The 19,478-nt window shown below is 43.2% G+C and overlaps 1 protein-coding gene across 2 annotated transcripts; it reads left to right on the top strand.

Moving 5' to 3' along the window:
* The first annotated feature begins 12 nt into the window (after positions 1-12).
* On the top strand, positions 13-19,214 carry pigq (phosphatidylinositol glycan anchor biosynthesis, class Q). 2 transcript variants are annotated; one of them, XM_038305627.1, is made up of 15 exons: positions 75-90; positions 1,781-1,906; positions 2,748-2,913; positions 4,375-4,561; positions 4,856-5,049; positions 5,134-5,330; positions 6,357-6,488; positions 6,561-6,681; positions 8,832-8,958; positions 9,030-9,183; positions 14,922-15,033; positions 16,070-16,150; positions 16,252-16,366; positions 16,460-16,521; positions 17,687-19,214. In XM_038305627.1, the coding sequence occupies exons 3-15, from the start codon at positions 2,761-2,763 to the stop codon at positions 17,837-17,839; spliced, it is 1,788 nt and encodes a 595-aa protein (XP_038161555.1). In that variant the 5' UTR covers positions 75-90; positions 1,781-1,906; positions 2,748-2,760; the 3' UTR covers positions 17,840-19,214. The 2 variants fall into 2 exon arrangements, with proteins under 2 accessions (XP_038161556.1, XP_038161555.1); XM_038305628.1 differs by lacking the exon at positions 1,781-1,906 and having other exon boundaries at positions 13-90.
* The last annotated feature ends 264 nt before the right edge of the window (positions 19,215-19,478 follow it).

Genomic DNA, 19,478 nt, shown 5'->3' with positions numbered 1-19,478 from the left:
TTTCCTTCCCGCTTCTTTCTTGCAGTGTCACTGCAGGAGGAGATAAACTCTTTACAGTTTGGATGTTAACAGGAGCAGAACCCTGAGCTGGTGAGTGAAATAAACATTCATCTTTCCATTTCTTCCCATGAAAAACTTTTTCCTTTCATATATTTTTACATTAAATATAAAGAAGTAGTTTTTTTGACCTATTTATTTTGATAATATCAGATGACAGTCAGTTTGTACCAAACAGAACTGCTGGATAAATCATGAGTTAACTCTATGTGAGTAAACATATGGGCCAATATTTAGGAATTAACAGTTGAATTTACTAATTATGATCTTTTATCAAGAGGTGGAGCCGATAAATATATTTTTCTTTAACAGTTGTTTGAAAAACTGTCTGACTTATCTGATTCAAAGTTTGTTACAATAAAACTAAAATAATCAGACAGAAAAATAAATAAACAGCAATGCAACAGTTACGATTATAACAACGTTATTACAGATTAATCATTTTAAATGTACAATTCAATATAAACAGAGCAACAATAAATATAAGTATAAAGAATATGTTGATTGTTTTACATAAAAACAATTTTTGTAAATTAAAAAATAAATAATATGTAACGAAGATAAATATTAAGTAACAAAAAACTTTTATTTGATGAATATTGAACTCTAAACCAGGGGAGCTCAAGTCCAGTCCTCAAGAGCTGCTATCCTGCAACTTTTTGATGCGTCCAATTTTTAACACACCTGAATCAAATGATTGGCTCGTTACTGAGCCTCTGCTGAGCTTAATGGGGGATTAAGCCTTTCCATTCAGGTATGTTAGAGAAGAGATGCATCTAAAAGTTACAGGATGGTCTCTCCTTAGGACTGGACTTCAGCACCCCTGCTCTAAGCAATTTAAAATATTGTAATACTAAATTAAAGTACGGAAGAGGATTGGGGCCACTGAAAAAATAAAAAAAATTAACTGATTTTTAAATTGTATTTCAGTATAATATGAGAAAAAAATCAGAATGCTGGGAGTAAAGTCAGAAATCTGAGAAAAAAGTCAGAATTTGCAGATTACACTCCCTGGTACTTGAACTCCTCCACAGTGTCAACAGGAACCCCTTCAGCAGAAGACTCCTTTTACCCAGATGCACCACAGAGCGCCACAGGAAACCATTCATGCCTGTGGCCATCAATCTCTACAACGCCTCCCTCAAGTGATTCAACCCCCCCTGAAATTGACATTTATTCATTCCTTGCACTGTTTTTGCATGTCACTATCACTTTATTTGAATTTATAGTTATACATATGCATATATATATATATATATATATATATATATATATATATAAAAAAGTAATTTCCCTCTGGGATTATTAAACTATTTCTGATTCTGATTAAAGTCAGAATTCTGAGATTAAAGTCAGATTTATTTAGAAAAAAAGTCATAATTCTGAGATTAAAGTCATAATTCTTAGAAAAAAGTCAGAATTCTGATATTATAGTCATATTTCTCTGATTAAAGACAGAATTCTGAGAATAAAGTCATTCTGAGGTTAAAGTCCGATTTCTAACTTGAATCAGAAATACTTTAATAATCCCAGAGGGAAATTACTTTTGTTCCCATATTAAACTGAAATAATGTTTAAAAATCAATTATCTTTTTTTTTCAGTGGCCCTAATCGTCTTCCGTATGAAAGCGTATCGCTGTCATGGACGATATATTTTTCTGTTAACGTATCTCTTTCCATCCTTTCTTTTTTTTCTGTCAACCTTGTTGAGCGGAAAATAAAGACAGACGTTTGTTTCCGACCGGACGATTTTAGTGACGGACTATAAACAAAGAAAATGGCGATGGTCTTGAAGTAAAACTGCTGGGCTTTGATGGGAAGGTGAAGGCGTTATATTGCGTTAAGAAAGGTAAAATGAACATTTATAACATTCTTGTTGACCTTTCTTTGCCCTTCAGTTAACAATTTCCTGATTTAACGACGATTTGACCGATTTAACCTTTGTTATTCGGCAAAGATTTAAGCCTTTAATGTCTAGGAGCTTTTAACAGAAAGCACGGAAAATAATCACTTTTTATTTTAGCAGTTTCTACTAAAAAATATTCCCCCGCCTTGATTATAACTGTATATTTTAGAGCTGGTACACCAGTCGGCCTACTTTTCATCTTTTGGTTGATAAAATGAGATCAATATGGCAGAAATCAATGACATTCCAGCTCCGGGCTCCCCCTGTTACCATGACAACCAGCCCGGGTGAAGGGCGGAGGGAAACCGTATCCCTGAACTCCGCTTAGATGCTGTTTGATTTAGAGGCGTTTTCTCGGCTGGCGCTTTTCTGTGAACAGAACAGATTACCACGATTAAATGAGTGAAAAACAAGACTCAATGCTTTGATTCGGCTTTATTTTTTCTTTTATAAAACGTAATTAATGTTTGAATAGCTAAAGAAAATCCATCCTACTCTGTTTACCAGTCAGCAGCCAACTATTTGTCTTTGTTTCTTTTGCTGCTGAGAATTTATGATAATAATAAACTTTGCATGTAATTAAAAATTTGAAAATAGCATTGGTAAATGTTGTCTGCAATGAAGCCATCCTCTGCAGGGATTAGGATCCTGCTTAGCAGCCTGTGAGACTCGAACCAGGGAACCAGCCGCTTTGCCTGTTTTAACTTTTACTCTTTACCTTTAAAAAACATCCAACAGGCTGAATAATCCCTCATTTTGTGACATGAACCTTGTGTTTCCGCAGAACTTTGGACGTCATGGTGCTGAAGATCTTCTTCCCGCAGTGCTGCAACCGGGCGGACAGCGGGCTGCTGGTGGGCCGCTGGGTTTCAGGCCATGACTCGGCCGTGGTGCTGGCGGTCATCCACTACCCGTTCATCCCAGGACAGGTGAAGCAGTACATCCAGCAGGTCAGTGCCCCTCTGATTTAAATAATGACTAAACTTTCTTTTACAGTTAAAATCTACATCAGCTACAGTTGGATGGACTCATTTCAGTTCGACCTTTGTTTCAGAAATGTAGAATAAAAGGACTCGGTGAAAACTTGTTTGGTTGAAGAGCATCAGTTTAATCTGGGATTCAGTTAAAGAAGTCTCCTAAACTAATATGATACGTTAGCTTATTTTGTATATTTTTAGTTTTTACGGCACCAGTGGCTGATTTTAATGGACAGTAGACTGACAGATGGGGGTGTAGAAGCCAATATGTACAAACTCTATAAAGAAAGGAGATGATGTGTGTATGGACGTGTGTTTCACCAGAAAAAGCAAATCAGGTTCAGCCAGGAAACGCTGTCGTTCCACAGCTGTCCCAACAGTGGGAATAAATCAGCTTTAAACTGCAAGAACAGCGTCTGGACATTTCCTGTTTACCATCTCACCCCGAGTGAAGCGTCAACCATAAGATTCCGGTTTAAAAACACTCCAGTGGCTTTAAGTGTCGGCTTAGCCCCTACAGCGGGCATGAGAGGGGGGGGGGGGGGGGGGGGGGGGGGGCATGCGGCAAAGGGCCAGAGGTCGGAGTCGCTGAAGCATCTTCTTCCAAATATCTTCTTTTAGATCATATCTGTGGACGATGATAACATTTAATATCTGACATCAGTTCTAGTAACCAGTAGAGATCTTTTATTGTCTTTTATTATTTTTTATATAGATTAGTAAGAAGGAGAGTTTAGTTGGGAAATAAATGTTTTTTTATAAAGGAAATCTTCAAAGTGTGGCCTGCGCCCCTGAATCAGTTCTTTGTTGAACCATATTTCTCTTCTCTAGTTTGTCTCCATCAGCTGAGGACAGTTGGACCTATTCTGGACTAACAGGTCTCCTTTCAGGGTTGTCCTGTATTTAGCTCCACCCATCCTGACCTCTTCTCTCTGCAGCATGATGCTGCCACCACCGTGGTCCACTGTGGGGACGATTTGTGACCAACTGTTTCCTCTGACTTTCTTTTAGAGCTTTGTGGGAAAAACAAAAACAAAAAACAAACTTGTTGTAGTCTAAAGCTTCTGTCCTCCTGAGCTGTGGATCTCTGCAGCTCCTCCAGAGCTTTCATGACTGATTCTCTGATTAATGCTCTCCTTGTCCAGCCTGTCTGTTTGTCCCGGTGGACGTCCACGTCTTGGTAGGCCTGTAGACGCTCCATCCTCTCCCTAAGATCAGAGATATTCCCTGGGAAGCCATATAACCCAACTATAAATGGAACTAGAACTTCCTCCCTGGTGGATCTGCTGAGTTCCTCTGTCTTCATGCTGCTGGATGTTCTCTACTGTTTTCTAAAGAACCACTCAGACCAGAAGCAGATCATCAGCATTATAAACATATTAGACTGCATCCTGATGTTTTCTCCATCTCCATCCCTCCATCTTCTCCTCCCAGGTCCAAGCTCAGAGTGGCGTGGAGCTGTCGGTGCTCGGCTCCTGGAGTCTTCCCAAAGACGGGCAGGAGGGCATGGAGAGCTTCCTGAAGGACCTGAGCACCATCTTCCCTCAGGAACGCTGGCTCCAGATCAGCCGCGAGTTTGGGAAGACGGGCTTCACCTGCGAGGTGCTCGGCCGAGATCAGGGTGAGAATCTGCAAACCAAGACGGAGATGTTGTTCATGAAGCAACAGGAGCAATAATAATCTAATAATCTATCATTGTTCATGAAGCAACAGGAAGAGGCCAGCGTTCTGTTCTTATTTAATACAGGATAATATAAATTACACTTCAGTCAAGAATATTTAATATTTTGTTCTTTAAAGTCTGGGACAAAAAGCTGACGCTGCTTTAGGGTCTAATTTTCTGTTGTTTTTTAAAAACTTTTAATTAATGAAAATCATCTCAATCATCAACTAATCAAAAGGATTTTCTCTTCAGTTTGCAGAAAGAATTCAGGTAAAACGTTGCCTCCTGATGAAGAGGCGGAGAAGATTGAAGAGGAAGGTGGAGATGAAGAGCAGGAGGATGAGGAGAAGGTGATCTTCGTCCACTATGAGCAGAGGAAGGTGATGCTGTCGCAGCTTCATCCCATCCAGGTCCAGGACTCAGAGAGTCACTCTGAGCTCAGACAGGTACCACATGATGAGAACCACATTACATCACTTCCTTCTCTACTGGGAGTCAAACCAGCAGCTAAATGAAACCTTCCTGTCCAGATGTTTGGGACGGTGGCCCGCAGCCAGCCGCTCTTCTTCCTGGACAAGTACGACGACGGGCCCCTGAAGTCGACCCACTGGCAGTCTGAGGGCCGGGAGGCCAGCATCATCGTGGAGCTGCTCAAGCAGGCCTCGGCGCCGCTCTGCGTCCTCCTCAGCTGGCTGCTCGCTGTGTGGACATGGATCTGCAACATCCGGTAAGAAGAACCAGGCTGGAGCTCAACGTTGGAATTAATCTGAAATGATCAGATTAACATTTTCAGCCATTAAACTAAACTTTCTATAGATCTCTACACACATCAGATTACAGTTCTTTATAGAAACTGTTCAGTCAGATTAAAGGAAAAGCAGCTGATTGCATCCAGTCCTGACTTTAAGGAAAGATGGTCGGAGTTTAATGAACGACGCGTTAAAATGGATGAACCGAGATCTGGATCTGGTCCTGGATCAGGTCCTGGATCCGGTCCTGGATCCGGTCCTGGATCAGGTCCTGGATCAGGTCCTGGATCAGATCCTGAACCGTTCCTGGATCAGGTCCTGGACAAGGTCCTGGGTCCAGTCCTGGACCAAGTCTTGGATCTGGTCCTAGATAAGGTTGTAGATCAGGTCCTGGGTCCAGTCCTGCATACAGTCCTGGATCCGGTCCTGGATCTGGTTGCAGATCTGGTCCAAGATAAGGTCCTAGATCCGGTCCTGGGTCCGACCCTGAATCTGGTCCTGGATCTGGACCTGGATCCGGTCCTGGGTCCGACCCTGAATCTGGTCCTGGATCCGGTCCTAGATCAGGTCCTGGGTCCGGTCCTGGATCAGGTCCTGGATCAGGTCCTGGATCAGATCCTGAACCGTTCCTGGATCAGGTCCTGGACAAGGTCCTGGGTCCAGTCCTGGACCAAGTCTTGGATCTGGTCCTAGATAAGGTTGTAGATCAGGTCCTGGGTCCAGTCCTGCATACAGTCCTGGATCCGGTCCTGGATCTGGTTGCAGATCTGGTCCAAGATAAGGTCCTAGATCCGGTCCTGGGTCCGACCCTGAATCTGGTCCTGGATCTGGACCTGGATCCGGTCCTGGGTCCGACCCTGAATCTGGTCCTGGATCCGGTCCTAGATCAGGTCCTGGGTCCGGTTCTGGATCAGGTCCTGCATCCGGTTCAGGTCCACCTTAAATTCCCTGCTGTGTGAAGCAGCCTCTCCTCTGATGTTGTCTTGATCTTTTCTCTCCTTCAGGATCTTCACCGTTTTCCCGCTCCGCTTCCTGGCCTCTAAACTGTCCACCTGCATCCAGCTGAGCTACAGAACCGAACACCTGCGGACGCTCAGCTCGCCGAAGGCGGCCGCCACTCATGTGGACTTCATGAGGTGAGAAGAGCTTCATCCTGGAGCTGCAGCCTCAGGGACCTCAGGATAACGCCTGTCCTCCTCTGTCTGCAGGAAAGCCAACATCGTGGTGTCGGTGCTGGTGGACGTGGCGCTGGGCGTGGCGCTCATGTGGTGGCTCTACAGAGACGACCACATCCCCATGCTGGCGGACGCTCTGGTGCCAGCAGCTGATGTGAGTCAGATGTTCTGGTTCTGCTGTGAGCGATGCTAGAGGGAGGGGTGGGGGGTGGGGGGGTGGCAACAAGGTCCATTCTGGTCAAAGTATCTGTTAACCAGCGGCTCTGCTGAAGTCTGCCCCCCTGTGGCGACACGTTGAAACTACAGCATGGTTGTAACTGGCTGTAAGAGGAGGAACAGTACCAGAGTCTGCCGCCGCGACGGCCTGATCTTTAGTTTAGAGCCGTGATGTCATCTGAGGTGACATCATTATTGAAATTATTTTGACCTTTTAAGTAAAACATCCCTTATTGAAAGTTTCACTGATCAGACTCCAGTCGTCTTCATAGACGGTCGGTCTGCGTCACGCTCAGGGAAAAAGTGCTGTTTACTCTGCGCCTCATTTTAAGAACATGTGAGAAAAATAAACATTTTAAACTTCAGTCAGAAAAGTTTGGGAATTAATATGAAGCTAAATTCACTGATGGACGATCAGGAGATTTTAGTGGTTATACAGTTTGGATGTTAGAGGGTCGTTAACTCCTAGGACTTCAAGCAGCAGAAACCATCGAGGCTGAATCTCCAGCATCCAGGATTCCTGGAGGGGCTGGAAAAGCCTGGAGGGTGTTTAAGGATTTTCCAGGTCTGGAAATGTGTTGAAAAGAGAAAAAAACAAAAATAATCCTTCCTTCCTTCCTTCCTTCCTTCCTTCCTTCCTTCCTTCCTTCCTTCCTTCCTTCCTTCCTTCCTTCCTTCCTTCCTTCCTTCCTTCCTTCCTTCCTTCCTCTCATTCTCCTTCCCTCAATCAGTGTCTTCCTTCCTTCCTTCCTTCCTTCCTTCCTTCCTTCCTTCCTTCCTTCCTTCCTTCCTTCCTTCCTTCCTTCCTTCCTTCCTTCCTTCCTCTCATTCTCCTTCCCTCAATCAGTGTCTTCCTTCCTTCCTTCCTTCCTTCCTTCCTTCCTTCCTTCCTTCCTTCCTTCCTTCCTTCCTCTCATTCTCCTTCCCTCAATCAGTGTCTTCCTTCCTTCCTTCCTTCCTTCCTTCCTTCCTTCCTTCCTTCCTTCCTTCCTTCCTTCCTTCCTTCCTTCCTTCCTTCCTTCCTTCCTTCCTTCCTTCCTTCCTCTCATTCTCCTTCCCTCAATCAGTGTCTTCCTTCCTTCCTTCCTTCCTTCCTTCCTTCCTTCCTTCCTTCCTTCCTTCCTTCCTTCCTTCCTTCCTTCCTTCCTTCCTTCCTCTCATTCTCCTTCCCTCAATCAGTGTCTTCCTTCCTTCCTTCCTTCCTTCCTTCCTTCCTTCCTTCCTCTCATTCTCCTTCCCTCAATCAGTGTCTTCCTTCCTTCCTTCCTTCCTTCCTTCCTTCCTTCCTTCCTTCCTTCCTTCCTTCCTTCCTTCCTTCCTTCCTTCCTTCCTTCCTTCCTTCCTCTCATTCTCCTTCCCTCAATCAGTGTCTTCCTTCCTTCCTTCCTTCCTTCCTTCCTTCCTTCCTTCCTTCCTTCCTTCCTTCCTTCCTTCCCTTCCTTCCTTCCTTCCTTCCTTCCTTCCTTCCTTCCTCTCATTCTCCTTCCCTCAATCAGTGTCTTCCTTCCTTCCTTCCTTCCTTCCTTTCCTTCCTTCCTTCCTTCCTTCCTTCCTTCCTTCCTTCCTTCCTTCCTTCCTTCCTTCCTCTCATTCTCCTTCCCTCAATCAGTGTCTTCCTTCCTTCCTTCCTTCCTTCCTTCCTTCCTTCCTTCCTTCCTTCCTTCCTTCCTTCCTTCCTTCCTTCCTTCCTTCCTTCCTCTCATTCTCCTTCCCTCAATCAGTGTCTTCCTTCCTTCCTTCCTTCCTTCCTTCCTTCCTTCCTTCCTTCCTTCCTTCCTTCCTTCCTTCCTTCCTTCCTTCCTCTCATTCTCCTTCCCTCAATCAGTGTCTTCCTTCCTTCCTTCCTTCCTTCCTTCCTTCCTTCTCTTCCTTCCTTCCTTCCTTCCTTCCTTCCTTCCTTCCTTCCTTCCTTCCTTCCTCTCATTCTCCTTCCCTCAATCAGTGTCTTCCTTCCTTCCTTCCTTCCTTCCTTCCTTCCTTCCTTCCTTCCTTCCTTCCTTCCTTCCTTCCTTCCTCCTCCCTTCCTCCCGTTGCTCTGGTTACCGGTGGTTCGCTGAATTCCCAGCATTCCCTGTGTTCTTCCCGCAGCGCGTGGCTCAGCAGCTGGAGGAGCTGCTGCAGTGGCTGATGGGAGCTCCTGCCGGCCTGAAGATGAACCGGGCTCTGGACCAGGTGCTGGGTCGCTTCTTCCTTTACCACATCCACCTGTGGATCAGTGAGTCGCAGCAACACACTCATCTACCCTCCCACCCCCCAGACAGTGAGCTCAGCCCTCTCGTCCTGCAGGCTACATCCACCTGATGTCTCCGTTCATCCAGGGCATCCTGTGGTACGGCGGCCTGCCGGCGTGCCTCGGCCTGACCTTCGCCCTCTCGCTGCTCTCTGACATGGTGGCGCTGCTCACCTTCCACATCTACTGCTTCTACGTCTATGGAGCCAGGTACCCTCAGCTGTCCTGATTGGTAGAGCTAGAGGCAGCAGAAGGTGGAGTCAGGTCACCAGTGAAGGGAAGGTTAGACTGAACTGGAGGAACATTCCCAGTATTCCCATGATTTAAACCAGTAGATCCTCTGGAATCAGATGTTCATCAATTCTTCAGATCAGGTTGGAAATAACTGGACCAGCAGCCTAGCTAACAATTATATTTAGGTTTATGAACTAAAAAATGTTAGTGTCAGCATAAATGCCTCTAAGGTTATGTTGAACCAAAATGTGTTTCTTTCTCTCTCAGAGTTTTTTTCATGAATTTCTTCTAGAAGCACTTTTGTTATTATTCTTAATATATTCGGGTAAGTTGGCGTTTCTTGTTACATTGACATAAATTTTTACCATTAAAATATCCATATTTTTTAAATGTTGAAAAGGTAATAAGGTCTCTGCCTAGATTCCAATAAAACTATTAGCTTGAAATGTTGATGAAGGGTTAAAAGTCCTCAGACACGAGAGGAATTAAAGTTTTCACTATCGTCTCTAGTTTTAATCCAGTTTTTAAACTTTCAATAAAACAGTAAATCATTTGAACGGCCTGCAGGGGGCAGTGTTTCCTCAGATATTATAATCAACAAAGTGATTTAAATGCTGTTGGAGATAAAAATAAAAAAAACCTTTATCATATTAAGGTCAGAGGACTAAAGAAACTATTTGATTTAGATCTATATCTAAATCTCTCAGAAAGACCCCCAGCTGGGAATCAAACCCACAACCTTCTTGCTGCAAAGCAGCAGTGCTACCCTCTGGCTACCGAGCATCCCATAATAGAAGTTATTTGCATTGTAATCTACTACTGCAATTGACTAATTTAAGAGTAAGAATGACTCTTTTTCTAAGAAAAATCAAACATTTTAAACCATGAATCAGAGATTAGAAAGTTTGAATTACACATTTTTAATTACAGTTTACAAATTAGTGAATGAAAATCGCAAAAAAAAAAATATAAATCACAAATCTGCTTGGATTGATGGATGGATGATGGATGGATGGATGGATGGATGATGGATGGATGGATGATCCATATTTTCTCTCAGCTCTTCTTCTAGTTCTGCTTTAATCTGGATTATTAATGTTTCAGATCAAAGCAGAGGAGCAGAAAGAAACGACTAAATAAAACATCAGATCTAAAGATAGCCCCCCCCCCCCCCCCCCCCCCCCCCCCCCCCCCCTCCTCCTCCATGTTCCTCTGGTTCTGCTCCATCGTCTCCAACCATGTTTCCAGTTTGGCTGAGAAGCTTTGTCATCACTGTGGTGCTGAATCTAAAAATATCTCCTGCTGTGATCTCAGCAGCAAAGGATGAAGCAGGAAAACGAGGCTCTTCATGGAAAATGAGCTCATGATGATTATTTTATGGATGTTTGGGAGCAGATTGGCCGTCTGAGGAACTGCAATGACCCAAATATGGAAGATGATCCTGATTTCTATCAATCTTTCATAGGATTTTCCACCAACATTGCCGCCACATTCTTATTGTTCAGCACTTTGTTATAAACCTCTATAGTTTAACGTTCTCTATTTAATTTAACTTAAAACATTTCTAAAATAGAATTAAAAGCAAGTTCATTTAACTTTTACATTTCAGTAGCAGGACTGTTTAAAGTTCTGACCTTGCAGTGGCATAAAGGTAGTTAAATAATGAATGAACATGAATAATTAAAGAGATTAGATGAAAAATTTAAATGAGATGATTATATAAAGGAAAAAGATCAAGCGATTGAAAGGAAGTTAAAATGAAAACTGAGAAATAGTGTTTATATCATCTCAGCCAAAGGCAGCTCTAAACATGGAGGTTTTATGAAGCAACTTAGGGGTTCAGCTCGTTTACCATTTACCATCAGGCAATACTAGGCAGGTGCCTGGGGCCCCAAGTTCCTGGGGGCCCCATAAAACTCTGTTTCCATGTATGGTTAATACAACTATTCCTTATTAGTGCACATTAATTATGTTTTTGATAAAAAATCTTTGGCTAAAATTCCATCAGAACTCTTATAATATTAAGTGTGTCTCAGCCCCCCTTCAGTGTCCACCATATTGGATCAGTCCACTTGCTGCACATGTTCAGAAAGGTCCAAACAGACAGCAGCAAACCATTTGAAAACAAACCATGCAAAGAGCAGTGTTGCCAACTTAGCGCTTTAGTCGCTATATTTAGCCACTTTTCAGACCCCTCTAGCACTTTGATTTCTAAAAAGCTCCTAGCGCCAAATCTAGAGACTTTTTTCTGCTAGTGGAGACTTTGGAGACAACATCTAAAAGCAGCGAACTCTGCTCTCCAGAGCGAGTAGATTGGTAACCCCGCCTCCTGCTCTCCTCTATCTTGTCTGCTGTCATGATTCATGCAGCTATTATTTCATCCAAATGAAAAATGGAGAACAGATAAGCAGATCATGGCTTGTCTACAGTGAAAAGAAGGACTGGGTTATTTACTTTGGCCTTTTTGGAAACACAGGAAGGAGCAATCAGCTAAGTGAGCTTAGTGCTTGGAAAAAATCTTTCATTCCTTTAGAGACAGCATGAAAAGTCAGCTGAGTACAAAACATAGAGAGGAAAACAAGAAGAAAAAGGACAAGAAGAGAGGGACACAACCTAGAACAGATAATGGATGTCTATTCTATTAACATTTCTCTATCTGTAGAACGGGGCTGTTCTATGTCTTGTCTTCTCCCCTGCCCAGTCTATAATGTATTTTGGAGCTCAGCAATTTTCAAATCTGGGCTGATGTTCTCCTCTTTCTTAGTTCTAGTGAGGACGCAGGCAGCAGCGTTCTGGATCAGCTGCAGGGATCAATTCTGCTAAAGACGAGTGAAACAGGAAATCGTTTTTCAACGTTTGTCCTTTAATCCTTCAGGTGATAGAAGGTCCACTTTGTTCCTGTCTTTATGAGCCTCTGAAGGTTCAGGCTGATTAGAATCTGAGTCCAGATTATGGAGCCTGATTGCTTCTCCCCAGTGAAGCTGGGTGCTAACTTTGAAATGCTCTTCCTATTGGTCCCAAAACTCACTTTAGCTTAAATTAGGGCTGAAACAATTAGCGGGATTAATCAGTTAGTGAATTAATCATTTCATTTAATAATCGATTAATCATTAACTGAAGTACAGAGACTCTATAAAATACATTTAGTTAACGGAGTGACCCACTTAGAGCAATAATTATATCAAAATTATAAAAATATTTATAAACATTTTGCAAAAAGAAATTTTATCTGTCAATCCGCTCTATCCAGAACTCCACAAGTGGAAAAGTTTTAGATTTACCCGGTTTAATTTACTGAAAAATCTTCTTTAAGGAATCTTTAGCCGCCAGATTATTTATCGAAAAACTAATGGACGGATTAATCGATTTGTAGAATAATGGTTAGTTTTAATCAGCTGAAGAATATTTAGTTCATCCATTCGCTGAGTTCTTCTCTGCATTTATCCAGAGGCCTGAACAACGGAGCAGGATTACTGGGTTAGCCAGATAACATCGGGTCCAACCCCCCAAATTATTTTTTTAGTTTTTACGGCACTAGTGGCTCATTTTTCTGACAGTAAAAAGTGGGCTGACAGGAAAGGGCGTATGAGAGAGGGGGAGGGACATGCGCGAAAGGACCTCGGGTCAGATTCGAACCCGTGGTCGTGGTCGTGTGCGCTAACCCCTGCCCCACCAAAGAACGCCCCAGCTGGATTCATTCTTAGCTGTCCTAGTCACCTTGGTAACGTACGCTGAATGTCTAACCTGCTTTGAGGCAGGCTGGCTTTCAAAACTGATCTGAATGCTAGAAAACGCTTCACACAGCAGCCAATCAGCTGTTGGGAAACATAACGCCCCTTTGATCGAAGACGTACGTTTTCCACAATGGCGGTCAGACAAACGAAACAAGCCGTTAAAGCTGAAGTCTGTAAGTTTTTAAAAATCACTTTTTTTTGTCATATTGGCTAAAACTGTCCCTATGCCCAGACAGCAGTACATGTGATATGTAACCTGTGAAAAAAACTGCTTCAATTGGTCCCGCCTACTGCCTGAATTTCAATCTGGAAAGAATATTTTGGGACAAGACAAAACAACCAATCACAGCCAGAGGAGCGTCTGATGGAGTGTCAATCACAGCTCACACACGCTGAATCCCGCCCCCTCCCTCTCACCGCTGAACCTGCCGCTGCCGCCCGGCTGCCGCAGTCAGGAGGACGCTCGTGGAAGTCATGGCGGAGCGACAGCCACCAGCGAAAGAGAAACTGCCCTTACTGCCCCTGCCGACAACTGCTTACACGGCAAAGACTTCAAAAAAGAAGAAGAAGCCGCGTACGCTGCTTGGACGCTTCTGGTCGCATGCGGTAGCCGCGCAGATGCTGTGAGAGGGGTGGAGCTTGGAGGTGGGGCATGAGTGAAGCAGAGAGGGTGGGGGAGTTGCGTGAAACCTGTTTTTCTTCAAATTTTCAGTCGAAGTCTGCTCTCTTCTCAATGTTACAGACTGCAGCTTTAAGGAATCAAACAGGAAATACGCATAGATTAGAGCGAATGTAGATCTGACCAATCAGAGGCCTCCTGTCTGCGCTCACCTAAGGCGGGGGGGGCATATCTGCGTTAACTGCAACACACACGCAGACGACCTGGTTTCTGCGTATAAATCAGCCTATAGCGTCGCAGGGAGAAGAGAAAGGAGGCCTCTGATTGGTCAAATCTATAGCGGCTCTACTCTATGCGTATTTCCTATTGGGTGCCTTACAAGGTTGTTTTTTTGTTGTTGTTTTTTTATGACCGCCATTGTGGAAAACGACTCGTGAAGATGGACCAGCTAGAAGAGCGGGTCTCATTCGCCACACCACAAGGACAGCAGTTGTTGACAGCGCCATTGTAGCATGCCGCCCCCGATCGATGATGAGACTTTACTGATGGGTTTTATGGATTTTAATTCCTTTAGAGTCATATCCCATAAACTGTAGTCTTTAAATCCACATATCACCACCGTAAGAGCTGAAACACATAACAATTATACAGCTTTTTACATTAAACCATTTTAAATGTTTCATCTTGTGCAAAAATAAACATTGTAAAATACTATTGTACAAATAAATAACGCACCTTTTGCCTCTTCGGAGGGGCTGCCAGGACTATATTTTTGCGATTCCGTAGGTCCGCGTTTAACTTAATGCCGTACTTATGAGAGAACAAGCTAACCGACGCTACGTTGCCCGGGACCGGAAACACAAAAGCTTACCAAAATAAAAGCACTTAGCTCAAACCGGAAGTTGTTGACATTGTGAAAGAAAAATGTGTAGAAAACCAATGAAACATAACTCAACTCCATTTATTGCAAAAAGAAAAAAGGTAATGGTTATTTACAGTCATACCCGGAAGAGAAACACGCCACCATCCTAGCTAGTTCCTGATCGTCCCTCTGGCGTTGTGGCGTTTCAAAATTGGGCATAAATCAAAAATATCTGCATCATTCCAGCGACAAGCTAACTGCGACATGCTGGATAACCAGCCCTTTAATGGGTTTTATTTGCATTGCCATGGTAACTGATGCTTATTGTGCTCTGAGTTGTGGGGAGCATGTAGGATTTAAACCAGTGCAGTCTACCAGAACAGCTGCTACCCAGTCGATCAACCGTGTAAGATCCACAAAGGCCCCAAAGCAGTGATTTACCGTCCCTGGACGGAGGCTAGAAGCCCTATGGTGACCTCTGACCTCTGTGTCTCATCAGGCTGTACTGCTTGAAGATCTACGGCCTCTCGTCCCTCTGGAGACTCTTCAGGGGGAAGAAGTGGAACGTCCTGCGGCAGAGAGTCGACTCGTGCTCCTACGACCTGGACCAGGTGACTCCGCCCACAACTTTCCCTCTTTAAGGATCCTGGAGAGACTGCTACTAGTTCCTGTAGATCTGTAGATAGTTTTAGTGGCGTCTATGTTTAAATTCTCTCCCAGGAGTTTGAATAAAAGCCTCATTTGAGGATCTGATATGTGAAGTTTAGGAAAGGGAGAAAATGAGCTGCCAGAAGCACAGAGGCGGAGCAGGAACAGCCCAGTTCCTGCGGTGGGGGAGAGGAGGCGGGTCATTTGGTTTCCAGCTCGGTTCTGTCCTGCAGAAGGATGAGAGGAAGGATTTCTCTGCAACGCTTCAATATGCTGAGGTCACAATGTTAGCTTCCAGAAATCTGAGCCGCTCTGACTGAAGCTACTGCTGGACCCTTCAGGTTCAGTTAATATGGAGCTTCTTGGTGAGAAAAGCCTCAGTAATCATTTTATTACAGATAGAAGCAGTTAAAGGTCAGATCTGGGATGCTTTACTCAGGTTTTCATCGATCCTCGTCTTGTTTTTTTTCATCTTCCTGGAGAGAAATATCAGCTGTGCTGCTGCCATCAACACCTTTGTTTCTAGATGTTGGAGCTTGGCCTGTTTTCCAGTGTAGTCCTGTTTCTCTGACTGTGACTAACTGGATGTGCTCTCTTCATCCTCTGACATGGGAGCTGGCTCGGAGCTCGTCTGCCTGGCTGTGTGTTTCCTGGACGGGGCCGCCTGTGGAGCTGGTTGACAGTTGCCTTTTGTATCTATGCTTCATTTTCTACGTCTGCTTCTGTCTCCTTGAACCCCAGTGGGCCTCAGCAGATGGCCGCTCACACTGAGCCTGGTTCTGCTGGAGGTTTCTTCCTGTTCAAAGGGAGTTTTTCCTCTCCACTGTCGCTACAAGCATGCTTAGTGTGAGGGATTGCTGAAGAGTCAATGAGTCGATGCAATCAGCTGGTTTTCCTTAGATAGAAAACTTTGAATCAATCTGACTGGATGATCTGGTGAACTGATGACATGATGGGAATTGGTGCTATAGAAATAAACTGAATAGAATTTTGTTGCAGCTCTTCATCGGTACGCTCCTCTTCACCATCCTGCTCTTCCTGCTTCCCACCACGGCGCTCTACTACCTGGTCTTCACCCTGGTGAGAGCAGACTGGATCAGAACCTTCCCGTGTCTCTGTGGTTGTTCTTTAACTAACTTGGGTTGGTTTGTTTCTCTCACCTCCGCGTCCCCGTTGGGCAGCTGCGGCTGGTGGTGGTTCTATTCCAGGGCGTCCTTCATCTCAGCGTGGACTTCATCAACTCCTTCCCTCTGTTCGCCATGGGGCTGCGCATCTGTCGGCCCTACAGACTGGCAGGTAAGGCCTCTAATCGGAACCAATCCTGATCCAGAACCTCCTGAAAGCTCAGAGTCCAGCAGAACCACAGATTTTTTTTTGCTCTATTTCCAGAAGGTGTAAAGTTCAGAGTTCTTTGTGACGAACCCGGTACCGCCCTTCACCTGCTGATGGAGGTGAGTCTTCCCTCTGCATCCCGGTGTTCTGCCAGACCAGCAGTCAATCCCCGTTTATCCCTTTAGTTTTATAGGAAAATAGACTTTAAACTACCTCAACAGGCGTGTATCCCTTTAGTCATAAAAACTATTTAATCACTTAATTTTTGGCGTTCTTTGAAGCCTATAGCAGGTTTCTGCAACCTTAAACCCCGAATCTGACCAAGTAAAAGTTGTTTAGGGCCTCAAAATATAACCTGTTTTTTTGGGTTTTTTTTTAAAAAGCCTATTTTTATATATATATATATATATATATATATATATATATATATATATATATATATATCTCATATGATAAATTAGTTGCCAAATCGTGTATTTTTAGCTTTTAAAATAATATTGAAGACATAAATTCCAAGCTAATTCAAAGAAAAATGGTTCGAAAAACATACTTCTGGTTCTTTTAATGTCATTCTTTTCCATATTGTGTTTAAGAAAACATTTAAGACTAGTACATTATTTAGCTCTTTATATACATTTTAGCCACTATTAAGAGCCGCTGTAAGGGGAGCCGCAGGTTGCAGACCCCTGGACTGCAAAAAATCTAAATCTAGATAAGTCATTTTTTCTTAAAATAAGTGCATCTGTTCTTGGATTCAGGAGGTAAAAGAGACATTTTGACAATGGAACAAGACAATTTACACTTAAAATAAGAAAACACAATTGCATTGTCTCATTTCAAGTCCATATTATCTAATTATCTTATTTTAAGAATAAAAATACTCATTCCATTGGCAAACTATCTCATTTATCTGCTGAAATTAAGCAAATTAAGGGTAAATACACTTAATTTAAGAATTTTTTACTTATTTCTAGATCGTTTTTGCAGGTCTGACAGGACAGCGGTCATAAAGCCGCCCGTCTTCATTTTTCATTTTCATTTATTGTTTATTTGAAAGGGGACAGTGTACATTAATCAACATTAAAACAATGTAAATATACCCGAGTTAGCTAAGGAGTGCTAATTTTTATCGCTAGTCCCCCAGCCAGATATTAAAAAGGCAACCTTAAAAATAAACACAAGTATAAAATCACAAGATAAAATTACAATACCAGTTACATAAAAAACATTATGGTTAAGAAACACAATTCACGTCTCTCCCCTCACGCTGCGGTTCCTCCTCAGATTAACCCGCTGAGGTGCGGCGCCGTGGTCCAGACCTACCGCACCCCCACCTACAGCTGCTACCCCAGAGACTCGTGGGCGGCGCTCGTCAAGAAGCTGTTCGTCGGGGAGCTGATTTATCCCTGGAGGCACAAAACCACCAAGTCCGACTGAGGCTCCGACTCCAGCGGCAACTAAAACCCTTTCATTCCATCTTTTCTACTCCGTGACGTTAGATTTTATTTAAATAACGACCTAAGTTTGAATGTCCTCGCCTCAGTGAACTAAAATCAATTCCTGAATAATTTCTTCCTAATGTGATTAAAAAGGAATCAAAATGTAATAAAAATGTTATTTTGTTTTAACCAAATGTTCTGAATTTAACTCGTTCTGTACTGGAAAATATTTATAAGAAAAAAAAAGATGATTTCTGATTTTAAAAAGATTTGAGGTTTTAGTTCAGCTCTTCTAGTTTCTAACCAGGCACTATCTAGCATGTTTAGATCTACGTTTAAATGATGTTTCACTGAAAAACTCAGAGTTTGATGCCTTCAGTTTTTAAGGAGTGCCAACATTTCTGAGCGCCTGCTGCTGCTGCTCCTCTCAGCCAATCAGAGGCCGAGGCCCGGTCATGTGATACATCACAGATATAAATCTGCATCTTTAGAACAAATACTTGAATTAACACCGTTTAACCTTTGACCCCAGTATTGGATTGAGAGAAATTAAAGGGTTTTTCAGGTCAATTTTCATTTGGCCACAGAGCAGTGTTGCCATTGGCCTTTAGGGGGCGCTCAACCTGGAAGTTACACGTTTACTTCGACGTCCCAGAATCCCCTAAACGCTGGCATACGCTGAACTTTCTATGGATTTTTTATTTTGGTCGTATACATAAAGTATTCATTAGTCCAGAACTTCTGTCCAACGACAGCCTAACTTCTGCATAACGCACGGCAGCGTAACGAACAGGAAATGATGCAGAGTTTCCTGGGGCGCCTGGTCTGCATATAAAGATGTCTTTGATTGCAAATTAATTCTAGAAATATTAATATTTTTAATCAAAAGTGATTGAAAGCGTCTCAGAAAATGGAAAGCGGCGCCGCAATCCGCTTTGGTGGGCGGCTGGATTGGTCCTCATTTAATCCCTAATGGAGGAAGAGGGGGTGGACCATTCTGGTTTCTGAAACAATGAACCTTCCTGTTCTTGTTGTCAAATCAAAGCTTTTAAAAAAAAGTTCTGGAGAATCAGAGAAAATTGATGCCGTGTTGTGAATTGGCGCTATAGAAATAAACTGAACTGAATTGAATCTTTACGGTCTCAAACAGGACCTGAAGCAGCAACGTTTCTGCTGATGTTTGAACCATTGAACTCCTCTCTTCCTTTGACTCCTCGTTTATTTTAAACTTCTTCATCCAGCAGCACCAGAGGCTGACGGGGGATAAAATAATGAATTCCTCTTACTGAGTTACGTCCATGTTTGTCCTCTTTGATGTTTTATGAGATGAATTTGTAACTTTAGTTTGAACAATAAACTAACTTTAAATAAAACCTTCTGTTCTGTTCTGTTTAGACCAGATTGTCACAGGTTAGCGGGTCCCAACCTGATTTAAAACATTTATAAATTGCTGCATGTTGTCCGACAGTGTCTAAATTCACTTGCACCTCTTCTCCTGTTGATACGGTAAAGCCCTCCGGAGCTGCTACTTTTAGACACAGCAGGCAAACCTGTGGCAAGCCGGGCGATGGGAAAGAAGGAGAAGATGATGAGAAAAAGAGAGCAGAGAAAGTGTGGACTGCTGGAAGAACTGCGGT

This window comes from Cyprinodon tularosa, unplaced genomic scaffold (assembly GCF_016077235.1).
Source record: "Cyprinodon tularosa strain WSP-4 unplaced genomic scaffold, ASM1607723v1 ctg560, whole genome shotgun sequence".
Lineage (NCBI taxonomy): Eukaryota > Metazoa > Chordata > Actinopteri > Cyprinodontiformes > Cyprinodontidae > Cyprinodon > Cyprinodon tularosa.
The sequence above is the reverse complement of the archived record's forward strand: the minus strand, read 5'-3'. Positions and strand labels throughout refer to the sequence as shown.

What these genes read in the sequence shown, in the direction of transcription:
- pigq (XM_038305628.1), top strand. Translation starts at nt 2,761, where the DNA reads ATGGTGCTGAAGATCTTCTTCCCGCAGTGCTGCAACCGGGCGGACAGC. An exon ending in TTCTACGTCTATGGAGCCAG is followed by an intron (nt 9,184 to 14,921) that starts GTACCCTCAGCT and finishes GTGTCTCATCAG; the next exon opens with GCTGTACTGCTTGAAGATCT. An exon ending in TCGGCCCTACAGACTGGCAG is followed by an intron (nt 16,367 to 16,459) that starts GTAAGGCCTCTA and finishes CTCTATTTCCAG; the next exon opens with AAGGTGTAAAGTTCAGAGTT.